The sequence below is a fragment of the Hippoglossus stenolepis genome, chromosome 22 (assembly GCF_022539355.2).
Source record: "Hippoglossus stenolepis isolate QCI-W04-F060 chromosome 22, HSTE1.2, whole genome shotgun sequence".
Classification (NCBI taxonomy): domain Eukaryota; kingdom Metazoa; phylum Chordata; class Actinopteri; order Pleuronectiformes; family Pleuronectidae; genus Hippoglossus; species Hippoglossus stenolepis.
In genome coordinates this window covers 15,856,146-15,869,911 of record NC_061504.1, presented here as the reverse complement: position 1 = coordinate 15,869,911, position 13,766 = coordinate 15,856,146, and the positions used below count along the sequence as shown (strand labels likewise).

General features: G+C 42.9%; 1 protein-coding gene across 1 annotated transcript; it reads right to left on the bottom strand.

The window, feature by feature from the left end:
* Positions 1-5,233: 5,233 nt before the first annotated feature.
* itfg2 (integrin alpha FG-GAP repeat containing 2) lies at positions 5,234-12,953 on the bottom strand. Its single transcript, XM_035147862.2, has 12 exons — positions 11,903-12,953; positions 11,036-11,131; positions 10,909-10,950; positions 10,636-10,813; positions 10,399-10,538; positions 10,039-10,187; positions 9,847-9,941; positions 9,685-9,738; positions 8,917-9,008; positions 8,676-8,793; positions 7,589-7,762; positions 5,234-5,384 (listed from the first exon to the last, which is right to left on the bottom strand). The coding sequence occupies exons 1-12, from the start codon at positions 11,996-11,998 to the stop codon at positions 5,317-5,319; spliced, it is 1,302 nt and encodes a 433-aa protein (XP_035003753.1). The 5' UTR covers positions 11,999-12,953; the 3' UTR covers positions 5,234-5,316.
* Positions 12,954-13,766: the final 813 nt, after the last annotated feature.

Genomic DNA, 13,766 nt, shown 5'->3' with positions numbered 1-13,766 from the left:
TCTGACGTGGTGCAATGATGAGAGGCTGTAAACTCTGTCTCTGCAATCGTGCATCCCACCATGAAACAATCATAAAAGCACATTAGAACAGGGGTTATGATTCAGCCTTGCAACCAAGCAGCTCGGTCACTACATGACCAAACCAAACACTTTCAGACAACTGCGTATAATGAAACTTAGTTAGATCGCAATCCTCTCTGTATCTGCGCAAGATAAAAACCAGTGGCAGCAGCTTTTTCCCCAGCGAGCATCAAACACCACAGAATTACGCCTGACGCAGGCAGAAATTGGTTGTTGTTAATCAGTGGTGTCAGTCGCCTCAGCCGCTTGGAGCTGTGGATGTAACATGATGGAGGCTGTGCAGGCAGGGGGTCCAGCTGTCTGTCAGTCAGGATCAGATCCACATTACCCCACCCACCCCCCACTGGGCTACACATGGACTCTGGGCAACAATCTCGAGAGGGGGATGAGCCAGGAAGGAGAAAACAGCTTCTGTGATCATGTATTATTACCTCCGTCATATCTGCTGAAGCTCCGCACACACACAGTACTTTCAATTACCAAGTTTTATCAGCGTTTGTTGATTTGCAAGATAATCGGTTCCCAAACTAGGGGTTAGGACCCCCTGGGGGGGGGGACGCGAGATGATCTCCTGAAATTAAAAACAATTCAATATCATCGTCTAGACGTAATTGCTCCAAAAGCTAAAACATGCTAGTTAAATAAAAAAATAAAACCCTGCAAATAATCATCAGCCCTCTGAATTCCTTCGTCTCCTGTGACCCCCCCGAGGTGATTACCACAGATTAGTGACAGCGTCAGCTCCAGTAGTTTGAATGTGCATGCAGGTGAATTGTTTTGTGAACTTGCTAAGATCTGAACTTTCTCCATAGAAGTGTGAGATCAGAAGAACACAGATTTGAATCAGAAATCACGTACACATGTTTTTTCTAGGGGACATGAACCAGTGACGTATTTTGTTGTTTCATTTGGAAAAGCTCGCCGGAGAAAATGAAACAAAGTCTGGAGGAGAAAATCTCTCAATGTGTGAGCGGACAAAGGCCAGAAAGGTTGAGACCCGCGGAGTTAATCTTTAACAAAGCACTTCTGTGATATTTAAGCCTGACATACGTAAAATCTTAGTAACTAGAAGTAAAAAGCATATTATTACCATCTCAAATGTAATAGAGTAGAAGTATAAAGTGGAATAAAACATGGTATTCCTCTCTCAGGTGTTCTGGTCGTCTCTCCCACGTTCCTGCAGCGTTCATCACATCTGATGAGCTTTAACACAAACCCCCCCCCCCTGATTCATGTTCCTTTCGAAGCCCACACGCCATAATCCTCACGTATTCATGCAAACACAAGAGTCCCTGCCATTTGTGATTCATCAGCATTGTACTCAAGGTGTAAACTCTGCGAGCGAGTGAATCACTGTCCTCCTCACCCTGGTTTAACGTGGATTTTATGCAATCACGATGATATTTCTCCGAAAAATCATTTGCAGTGAGAAGAAAGTTTTTTCTTTAACTATGAGCCCTCCCACGCTGCTGAGGACAGAAAAGGACTCTTATTGAGATAATTGAAGATCATGCTGCTTTACGGCGTAAGGACAGACGGTACAGATTGTGCTATTTTGAATTCAGAGACAGTTCTTTCTGATTATAACAAAAGGATTGAGAGAGTCTGCACCATTCAACATCGTCTGACATTTCCGATGAAAGGATTAATCTAAAAATAAAAGAAATGGCCTGACAGGAATATCATATTTTCGCAGCCGAGCGGTGGACCATCCCTCCTCGAACCCTGTGATCCTCGGAAAATAGATTTTGAGAGCTGTGATGAAGCTCGATAGCCGATGATTGTGATGCTCGGGTAACAAGCTAATGTGAGACCGGGGGGGTCATTGGGTCTCGCTGCTTCTCTTCCACCCTGACAAGAGGATGTCTCAGATTGTGCATGTTTACAGCTGTGACTGCTACTGACTGACTATACTGTGACCTGACAGTGGAGGTTGTGAGGCGTGGGAGGATGCTGTGTGTGTGTGTGTGTGTGTGTGTGTGTGTGTGTGTGTGTGTGTGTGTTGTGTGTGTGCGGGCGGGGGCTGTCAGTTCATGTTCATGCCAACAAGAGGAGATTTTCAAATTTTGAGAGGCTACATTTCTTTCTCGAGAATCCAGCTTTTCAAGACGTTGGAAGAGAAGTTTCCATTTTATTATAATTCCTTCCACATTCAGTCCATTATGCTTTTTATTTTTTAACACCTTAACTTAATGTCTATGTACTGTACGTGACACCGAGCTGCAGGAGTCATTGATGGGAGAGGAGCGCTCCGCCTCCAGGGAGCGTGGTTACATGCTGTCAGGTTGCATAGACGGGCTCCTCGTGACGGGCTTATTACTCACCAGCGAGTCTCGTGGCCATCGTCTTTTATAGATATTCAATCCAGGGTATAGACGTCTCAACCTTTTCAGGATGTGGCCTCTGCAAAAAAAGCTTTATCTCACAGTAAATGTCAGGAATTGATCTCTGACTATGCATGATTACTTGATTTTCCCCTATTCTATTATCGACCTTATCTACAATTAAAACCAGTATAATTTTAATTCTGACATTACACTGACTGACATGACTGAGAAAAGAGAATAGAAAAATTTTAATAGAATATAAAAGAAATACATTTGAAAAATAAAATAAAATATGAATTAGAACATAAATTAATAAGAAATTCTATAAAATACACGAAAACAAACAATTATATTAAATGAAATGAAATGAATTAATTAACAAAATATTTAAATATATTAATAATATATTTAGAATAAAAAAGCTAATAAAAAATAATAAAATAAATAAAGACATTAAAATAAATGAAAAACAGAATAAGAAACCAACTAAATACAGAAAGATATAATCCAAATAATGAAATTGCCATCACATAATATTCAGACGCTTCTTTCAGGAAAGAAAGAGTGAGTTTTGCTGGTGACACAGAGATGAGTGTTGATCCAAAAAGCCTCTAATCAAAGCACCTACGTCCCATGTGCAGTTTCATAAAGCAATAACACGGTTATTATTGAAATCTAGACTTTGACATTTACACTATAAGTCTCTGGAATGATCCCAGAACTCATGACCTAAGAATAGGAGGCACAGTGACGGAGCCTGAAACACTAAATAACATCGAACTCTCTCTGGAGGTTATATCCTTTGTGGGACAACTTCAAGTTTCGCTGCTAAAAAAGGGCAACGTGGGTTCCAGTTATATTAAATACAAGAAATGATGAGGCCGAGAATAGTTACAGACAAATCCATGCACGCATTAAAAGGTCGGTTGGATCACGACAAGGTCGGAGCCCCCGTGTGGTCGTGTCCCCGGGTCAGACGTCCAAAAAACATATTTCATATTATGGGAAAATATCGGAGCAGAAGTCACAGTCACACAGGATCCGTCACCGGAGACCAGGCAGGACTCTTCGTACTCCACATGCTGACATCTTCTCTCTGGGAAACAACAGCTGAATGTTTGTTCATCGTCCTAAATCCACGTATATGCCACACAAACGTCCATAAGAGCGACGACACAACACGTGGTCGTCCTGCTCCTGCTTCACCATTCATGGTCAGAAAGAAATCAGCTCAGAGCAGAAGAACGTTCAGCTCATATAAGGACAAACTGCAGCCGAGCAGAGGATGTGTTGATTGTGTGAAATTACAGAAATCGCTGTGGTTATATAACATCCACTGAGGTTAAGTCCATCACGACTCATCCAATGTAAACGACTGCTTGACATCAACACTCTCAATTACCGTGATCATAATGAATCGTAACATAACCTGTAAAACACCCGCGCCCTTTCCGAGAGGTGAGGTGATTTGCTGTAATTGAAAATTGAAAAAAGCCTTATTAAAATGACATCAATCCAAAAAGAGATGAGATGGGAGATTAACAGGAGTGGATTTTTAGAGAGAGAGATCATTTCTGGTTAATTTTGTTCAGTGTGGAGCTCCAGGTTTTTCACCCGTGTCTGTTTGTTGGTTTGTTTGATTTTCAGCAGGATTACGCAGAAACTCCCGGACAGATTTCCATGAAACTTGGCAGAAGGATGGGACACGAGCCGAGAAGGAACCCGTTACATTTTGGCACGGATCTGGACAAAGGGACCAATCCAGGAGATCTTGGCGCTTTGACATTTTTACCAATTTCCCAGGGGAATTAATCGCGGATATTGACGAAAGAAAATTAGGCGTATTTAGGAGACTGAGCAATGTTGTGCAGCTTGATTGAATTTCAGGGGACGGTTGGGCCTTGGCGGAGACATGTGCTCTACTGACAGCTGTTCTCATTAAGGGACTGCATCTACAAGTGTGTCCGAGCCCTGACCTCAACCCCGTCCATCACCTTTAGGAGGAACTGGAACGCCAACAGCGACAGAAACCACATTAACAATCTCAAATGGGATTAATATACAAGTCCATAAACTGTGGGTCTATATTTTACCAGTTGTTCTCTATTGAACAACTTATAATACAGCTGAGATACCTTTTATCTCAGAGTTTAATTCTAATTTGGAGGATTTCTCATGTGAAGGCACAACAACAACAGACAAGCTGGGGTCCTGTAAGCAAAGCCTTCCCTCGACATGTCTCTAAAGGGCAGGAACAGAGATGTCTGAAAGGACACCTGAGCCTGCATTTATTCTTAGGCACACAAACACCGTCGCTCACACAGACACAAACACCCCCAGTAACTCATTTATATTGCATGGAAGAAGAGAGGCCGTCTACATAGGTGGTTATAGGATCCTCCCACTGGGAGCAGTGGGTGATTCCCCGTTCCTCCACTCATCAAACCCTGCAGGCTCTGACAAACAACTCTGCCGTGTTGCATTATGTAATATCTTCAGTGCTTCATATCTCCGAGATGATACGAGAGTGAGTGCAGGGTTGAAAAGGAAAACAGGCCCAGATGGGAGAGCTCTTTTTAATCAGCTGGTCCGTGCTGACTGACAGCGGAACAATGCCTCTGCTGATGCTCCTCGATTAAAGATGTCACACATTCACAGCTGAAATTAAACAGTTTATCATTTCTCCTGCATGTTTTTCCTCTTCCTCTCCAAACCTTGTTAAACACCGACCCGGGTGGACAGAATACCAATGACACAGGCATATATCTGTGATTACAGAGGATCAGAAACCTGAACCTGGAACACCAATGACACAGACACAGCACTGGAGACAGAGGGTTTATTCAGAGAGTATTTACAGTGAGGGAGGAGGACAGAGGATGTGCCGATGTGCCGATGTGCCACTGTGCTACGTCGGTGAGTCCTTATAGAGAACATCGGCCACCAGTGCTCTCACCGCTGCCGGGTCCTCAGCATCTGTGGAGGGAAAACACAGACGTGGCAATGACCTTTGACACGAGACACTCGGTGAGCAGATGAACATCATGAGGACTCTGCTGACAGTTCAAACTTATCCAGCACAATGTATTTTTTACATTTTAGCCACACTAGCTGCTGTAGACTAAACTAAACTAAAACTACCCACCTACACTCTCTTACGTATACCCATCTACCTACCATACCTACTTCTCCACCTTCCTATAGTTCCTATACCCACCTACCTACCTACCTACTTACCTACCTACCTACCAACTGACCTCTACCTAGCTATCCATCTTCCTATATCTCCCTCCCTGCCCTCCTACCTTACGTACATGATAATTAACCAGCTCTAAAGCTCCTGCAGAACCAGACACGTCTTTTGTTTGGCATTTTATTTCCCTCTCTAATTTCTGCTCTTTCTCTAATGGCTTGAGATTTTTCACGGTTTTTCACATTTGCATCACTTGTCGCAGCCGTAATGAGATAATTTCCTCCACAGCAAAGTGAATCTAATTTGACTGAAAACCTGCTGCAGCTGCTTCACAGTAACAAGAAAACAGTCCGAGCAGCACCTTGTTGTTTCACGTGTTTCATCTTGCAGATGTTCTGGTTGCACTTAACTTCAGATAATAGAAAATATACATAAATATAATATTATACTTATTATTATAACTTATGGTTGATGTATAACGTATTGTTATGCATTAACGTGATTTGTTTTAGCAATAAGTAAGATACTGATCCGTCTTTTCTTCTTCATTTCACTATCGTTCACTGCTACGTGCTACTTTCACTCCTCGACGCTGACCGATGATTGAACTCCTCAATCAAATATTAAAGGTAACGGTCAAGCAGGAGGGGATCGTCCATATTAAGAAAAGCTTCCCACGTTGCTATGAAGACCTGAGAGACTCTTCGTAATCATCGTTTGACTGAAGGCTGATTATTAACGAACAGCAACAGCCTGAGAACTATTCTGATGGGAATTTGGTTTCTTGAAACAGAGATTTGAAACGCATGTTCACAAAGCCAAATATCCTCTCCCCCCCACACACTCCATGTTTTTATTATTTGTCCTTGGCTGTCTCCTCTCCGCTCTGCTCTCTCTTTCCTTGTCCCTAGGCTGCTACATCACACATTTTCCACGGTGGGTTAGATAACACGCCTGTGAAATCATAGTCCAAAGAAACACAACAGGCCCAGAGTTTGAATTATTAACCGAGGCAGCAGGAAGCTACGCTAACACCACTACCACACAGCAAAAAAGAAATCTGCTGAAACCTGCATTTTCATCCTCATTCGTAACGCCCCAGCAAACCCTGCTAATCATGTGATTGTGTGTCCTCATCTTTTTTCCCCCTCCTCACTAAGTAGCTTTCCTCTCGTGCTTTTTGGACATGAAGTGCTCGACTCTCTGCTCGTCCATGCAGACCGAAAAAAGGCACAACGACAAATTAGCAATTTAATCAGCCCTTCTCGCTCTTGTGAAATATTTGTGACATGCGTGGAGACTGAAAACGCACGAGGACAGACGGGAGATTAATGTTCTACTACAAAAGAGCATCAACAGAGGAAATTAAGAGGAAGTAAAAACAAAAAACCTTTGTGCGCATTCGCAATCATTAACCCAAAGTACTTGTCTTGGTTAAACATTGTGTTTGTCAGGAGGTTCGTGTTTGGACTGCAGAGACACTGCTTTGATGAAGACGACAAAAAGATGACAAGCAGAGAAGAACCAGAGGCTTCTGTGTTCTGTGCGCCTGTGGATTTAAAGATCCTCTAAAAATACTTCTGTCTCCTCAGCTCAGTTGAGCGACTTGCTATGGATTTATATAGAATTGAATGCAGAGTGCAAAGCATTGAATTAGAGGCTCCCTTGATCTATTTCCTCCCCGGCCTCTTCCTGTACACGACATTATGACTTTCTTCAGTTGCACGTCATCAAATCCTGTTTGTTTTTCATTATTCTTGACGGTTGTGAACAGACCTGCGTCGTTCGTTTTGCTCCAGAGTTCAAACTATGTCTGAGAGACGACATATGAAAATGCAACGTCACGGAGGTTCTACGCTGTCGACACCAGAAGCCCCAAAATATTGGCTGTTGTCACTAGAAGCTATAATTAACTATCAGACCATACCCAATGGGATTGGATGGGATGGGATCGGCTAATTAATGACTGAGTTGTTGGCGCACTCACCGACTCCCAGCGCCTTCATGTGCTGTTTGAACTCAGGTTTCTCCTCCAGCACGCGCAGCAGGTTAGTGGACTCCATACGCTCCAGCTCCACCTTCCAGTAGATGTAGATCTTGTTACTGAAGCTCACGTACACGAGGCAGGGGCTGTTTTTACCTTCCTTACACGTGTACTGACCTGCAACACACAAAGAAACGTAAACACTGAATTTATGTATACTGCACACAGCTTTTACTCAAGCAGCAATGTGATCAGCGTCTGTGAATCACAATGAAACCATCAGCAGCCCTTCGCTGCCTGGTTACTAATATATGTTTCTGTGCTGGAGTCAGCTTCCACACAAACAGAAACCGATCTAATGTGTGGACTGTTTTCATCCACATACTGTCCACACACACACACACACACACACACACACACACACACACACACACACACACACACACACACACACACACACACACACACACACACACACATCTCAGTGGATTCAGCCAGATCAAACATGGTCTGGTCTCTTTAATCCATTTACTGCTGTGCATGTCCCATTAGCTCTCTGAGATAAACTGTGACACTGCAGAACGATTTGAGGGGAGAGAGGGAGAGAGGGAGAATCTGTAGCTCCATGTTGCCACCTACTGGCGACATGGGATTCTTGACATTCTGGAACAAACCCTGCACCACAGAAAAGTCACGAGCCTCCGGACAACAAACAAAATGATTTGACGGAAATAACGAAATAGCGATGATATAAATTAAAATGTTATTTTGTGGTGTCTGAAGGAGACGTATCAGGGTCCTTCCTTCTTCCTTCGGTTTTGATGCTCTTCCTCTCTTTCTTCTGTTCCCTCTCTTTTCTCTCAGTCCCTCTTTCCTTCTTCTCTATCTTTCTCTCCTATGCAGGTTCACTTGCGTGTTGGGAGGAAGGACAAAATTGCAACTGAACCTTAACTTACATGATGAGGGAACATGCCTTTAAATGTATATTCTCATTGTCAAAGGTTGGGATCCCTTATTCCAAACTACAGGCATGCACTTGCAAAAATTAGATCTGATAAAAAAAGATCATGAGAAACATGAGGTGTGTCACCAGCACAGAAGGCGTTGACATTCTCATCGAACTGGAACCGGACGACAGAGCGATTGTGGTCGATGATGTAGGTTTGACCGTCCCAGGCGCACGCCACCACCTCCTCTCTGCCGTCACCCTGGAGCCAAACAAACACGTGCACAGATTAGTCTTAAATTAAATGGAACATTTTTCACTAATCTGTATTGTTAAAATAAACGTTATGTTGAATCTTTACATTAAAAAAAAAACCTAAACTCACAGTGACGTCGAGCTTCTGCAGAGCGAAGAGCTGATGATCCACCTGCACCGACCACAGCAGCTGCTCCGAGCTGTCCATCAGCTTCAGGGTTCCTTTGACAGGTGAAGACACCGAGAGACAAACAGACAAGAATAAAGATCAGTGCAGAGGATTTGTGACACCTTCAGACTGTGGTGAATAATCCCTGACATTATATTACTGTCAACACATTTGAAATACAGCCACCAATATCCTCCCTTAATATTCTGTGGGTATAAATCTATAAATTCATGTTCGGTAAAACCATTTATTTTCTGTATGTTGGCTCGTGAGGGTGTCAGCAGAGGAAAGATTGTGTAAGTGCTGCTGGCAGCGATGAGGATAATCCCCCCCAGATCCACTCTTCTTGAAATATTGATGGACTCTCCAGCTGCTGACAGTTATCTGCGTCTGCAGGAGGATCCTCCACATCAGCAAACAGCCACAGACTAAAGCTGTGGGTTTAATGCTCTACCTGTCGTACTTATACAACTCCCAGTTCATGTATAACATGCTAATCTGACTTTTATCTTGGTATACAAATAACTGAACATGACGTATAGACCCTACATCAACTGGCGGTAGGCATTAATTAGTGCAGTGGAACATATCGTACAAGGGATATTCTCCATCTTGACCTGTGTTATAAAAACATGTTTCATTACCTCCACCAACAAGTTTATGTTTTAACTCTCAGTGTTTGTTGGTTCTTGCCTAAAAAGGATGAAATGTTTTTAATCCATGACTCACCATCTAAAGTACAGAGAGCGAAGAGTCCACATTTAGAAGATTCCTCTTTAGAACCTGATGAAGAACAATGATTGGGAATCAAAACGTATTCAATGAAATCTTTCAGATCTCATTTACGGCCATTTTCCATATGATATAACTCGTGGATCGACTGTTTGCTACCTTTGCTTATGCTGCCGATGAGATGAGTGGAAACGTTCTTGTTGTGAATCCGCCCGGTGGTCAGATGTAGAACTATGTCTCTGGAAGGCCCCTCACTGAGAGCAGAGAAATCAAAGCATGTAGAGAACGTAACCAATCACTTTACATAACATTAGTATTATGAGGGTGGGGGGGGTTGGGGGGTTGTACTACCTCCCAGGGGTGGCAGAAGCGTCATCTCCAGAGCCGGAGGAGTCTTGTTGTGTCCAGGAGCACAGCAGGATGGCGTAGCCGCAGCCGGGCTGAGACACCATCAGCTCTGGTAAACCCTCCGGACCTGGATTCACGGACAGACTGTCCACCTGCAAGAGCAACTCAATGGGAATTATCTTTTTAAAATGTCTTTGAGACCAAGATGCACAAGGTCAGGAGAAAACAGCTTCTCTTACAAGTCTTGATGAGAAACCAAAGAATCTGGAGCATGAGAGGAAACCATGAATAACACTGGTGGTAATAAATATCTTCTTCTGCGTGAATAAGACTCTATTAGTGTAAAACTCGATTACAGCGTACCTGCCCCTCCAGAAGCCATTTCTTCAGCAGAACCAGCTGACCCGTTCCCAGGTCCGAACCGTCGGATGGCTCCTCCCAGCGGAAAGCTCGCACCACCCGGTCTGTGTAGCCCACCACCAGCTCATAGCGTCCGTCCCCATCTGCACACACACACACACACACACACATATGTACACTCTGCAGTCGAAATCCTTTTAAAACAAACACGATAAACAGGTTGAGGTCATCGACATTTACCGATATCCCTGATGAGGATGACTTTGGTGTTGGCAGGAATGTGCTGGGTGAAGAAGGGCCGCTGGTCGTCGGAGCACAGCGACTCGTGCTGGCTGGAGGAATCGGATTTGTTCGCAGCGGCGGCGGTCAGGTCGAAGAGGTGGAACCAGCCCTCGGCGCCCACAGCCACCACCAGGTTCTGACAGACACGCAGAAACACACAGGACATTGAGAACATCCTCATCTGAATGTTCATGACACAGTGCTGCTGCCGCTCATTTATCATTTCCTTACTTTCCCTTTGTTGCAGACGTCTCCAACCGCAACACATGTCAGCTGCAAAAACCAAATCACACGTGTGAAATTAAATCTAATTCACTTTCATGAGATTTAAGGACAGTGATCTTGGTAAAGTACTGACCATCCCCACACAGGAGCGTGTGACCCAGGGTTTAGGGTCATCGTTCTTATACACAAGCAGCTTCCCACTGGTGTCTCCCACAACCAGCTCGTTCAGCTGCAGCAAAAAGAGACAACTTGTTTATTCTGCTTTAACACAGAGGGAAGGTATTTTGAGACCACTGCTGTTAGAGCACCACAGAAAAATGACTTGAAACGTGCTTCTAATCCTGCTTTTGATCTTCATATCGCTTTTTAATTTATCTCTCAATAAATGATAACATGTGGAAGAGAAGCATTAAACTAGTGTTTGCACATCCTCAGGAGACAACAACAATATCAGGATGGAAGGAGGAGAGCTCTGAGTGTAAATTGTGTTTCATGCTTTCTATTCATCTTAGATTCACCTCTTTTATTGAGAGTTTAACTTTTATTAACTTTTGTATATTCTGGATCCTGCCTCAGTGTGTATGTATTTGGGCGGTCCTTTTTAACTTATATATATAAGTTTGTTCTCTAAAAACAAAAGTTTAAAAGTTAAGGTACCTTTTTTTTTTGACGAATATATTTAGAATATTACATAATTTGCTCCATTCTGTTTGTCTCAAACATTTCTGCATCATTACAATAACTGACGATTTTTTTTAATTGATTTAAATTTAAATTAAAAAGTCTCCTTTGTATGTAATAGTCTTCCAGTGGAACATGACAAATACCAAACACCATGTACTTTCAATATGTACTTTATCATCTGCACGTGTATGTTAACAGTTATTTGACTCGATATTCAAACATTCACAGGAAACTTTAAATCCACTTTGGATGAGGCTGAAACTTCAGCTGTGGAGGAACAATGATAAAACAATAACAGTGTCGTTAGCTTCTTTACCGAGTCGTTGTCCGCGTCCCCCAGACAGATGGCGTGAGGGAACAGGGTCCCGGTGAAGTCCAGACTGACCCTCTGCACGTAGTTCAAAGATCTCATCGCGAACACGAGATGTTTATTAATAAAAACACATTAGACATCAAGCTAACTTCTCACATTAGCACAGAGAGCTAGCTCGGGCGCTGACAGCTAGCTTAGCTACTGGTCGCTCCCCGGGAAAGATCAACTAAACGTTAGCATGACGTTAGCATCACGATACAATAAACCTATACAAGTACACGTATATAGTAAAAGTAAGTCTATACACGTATTTATAGAGAAACAGGTGTACAAGTACTGACTCTATACACACACGCGCCTCCTGATGGTAAACAAAACCACGTGACCTGAACTCTACGGAAGCTCAGCAAAGACAAAAAAGATTAGATTCGCGAATTTGCCAATCCCATTAATATTATTAATGCACGTGTATTATGACATATATTTTACTGCATGAAGGAATAAATATTATAAATAAATATTCATTATTCTCTTTGAATGCCACGATAGGAAGGAACAGTACTGGGAACACGTTTTAGACACTAAAAGCAAAGTGGTTGTAAGAAATAATGTCAAGAACATTTATATTTATCAATTAACTTGCCACAGTTCCTCTGTGGGTTTATTGTGTCTCAGTGTCTCTTGTCTTCTCAGACTGAATCCACAGCATTAAGATCCAGACTATGTGGGAACCAGATCATCTGCTGCAGGACTCCTTGTCCTCCTTGTCTCTCAGGAGAAGACATTTGGGTTTGTTGACAATCACACGCAGCCCCTGGTGATGATGGATGAGAGTCTGTTAATCTAAAGTGGCTGGAACTTTCCCCAGTACTGGATGGTGTGTGTGCCCCCTCAGGTACAGACGAGTCAGGCCCCTGAGTCAGAACAGACGTTGTCATCACCTCAAATGGGGAGAGTTTGACTCTTATCATATATCGGAAGAAGTGCAAAGTTAATACTCTCAAATCTAGAGATGATTCAAACTCTCTCCACAAGTGTTGCATCACAAACTGTGATCTCTGGGGGACCACAAGACAGGGTGCCTCTGCTGTCCTCTGGAGGGCGCTGCTCTCTCACACCTTCTCATGAGAGAAACCAGCAGAGACAAGAGGGAGGAGATGTTTACACAAAGATCTCAGAGGAGACAGAAGTCCATCACACAAATCTATATTTTAAAAAGGCCATGAAGTCATTGTAACGGTGTGGGTGACGGAATTATATATTTCATACATTTTTTCCTTTTCATCTTTCATGATAAATGATTTTCAATATGTCATAACCAAACATGGGCTGCATGGGTATGTGTCAGTTCTCTGTCTAAGTCTTTTTTAGTCTAGAGCAAGTTCAACAAGTCCTTCATCAAATTATCATGTTGCAACTTTTTGTACAGATGTATTTTGTATGTTAATAAACAAATATATGATACAAGTTAAGAGTAACTGCTTTTTGAAGTCTGGTTGAACACATGAGTCTTTAAACATTATGCACCTGCACCAATCTAAACATAACTGAGAGTAAAAAACAGTTTTTAATGACAAACCAATGGAAAGATAATCCCTCACACCACACACACACACTATCAATGGCTGCTTATGAGTCTTTGCTCTATTATCTGCTAGAGAGAGAACGATCCCTCCAGGAAGGAGGGAAAAGAGAGAAAACACAGAAAGTGGTTAAATTGGAACTTGGGCGCCCAGATGTCATATTAATTATTACACTCAGCTATGACTGGAAAGCCCCTCGAGTAAAGTGAGCGCCCTCCCAGACCCCAGCAGCCTGTGGAAGACCTGCACAGAGAGAGAGAGAGAGAGGGAGAGAGAGAGAGAGA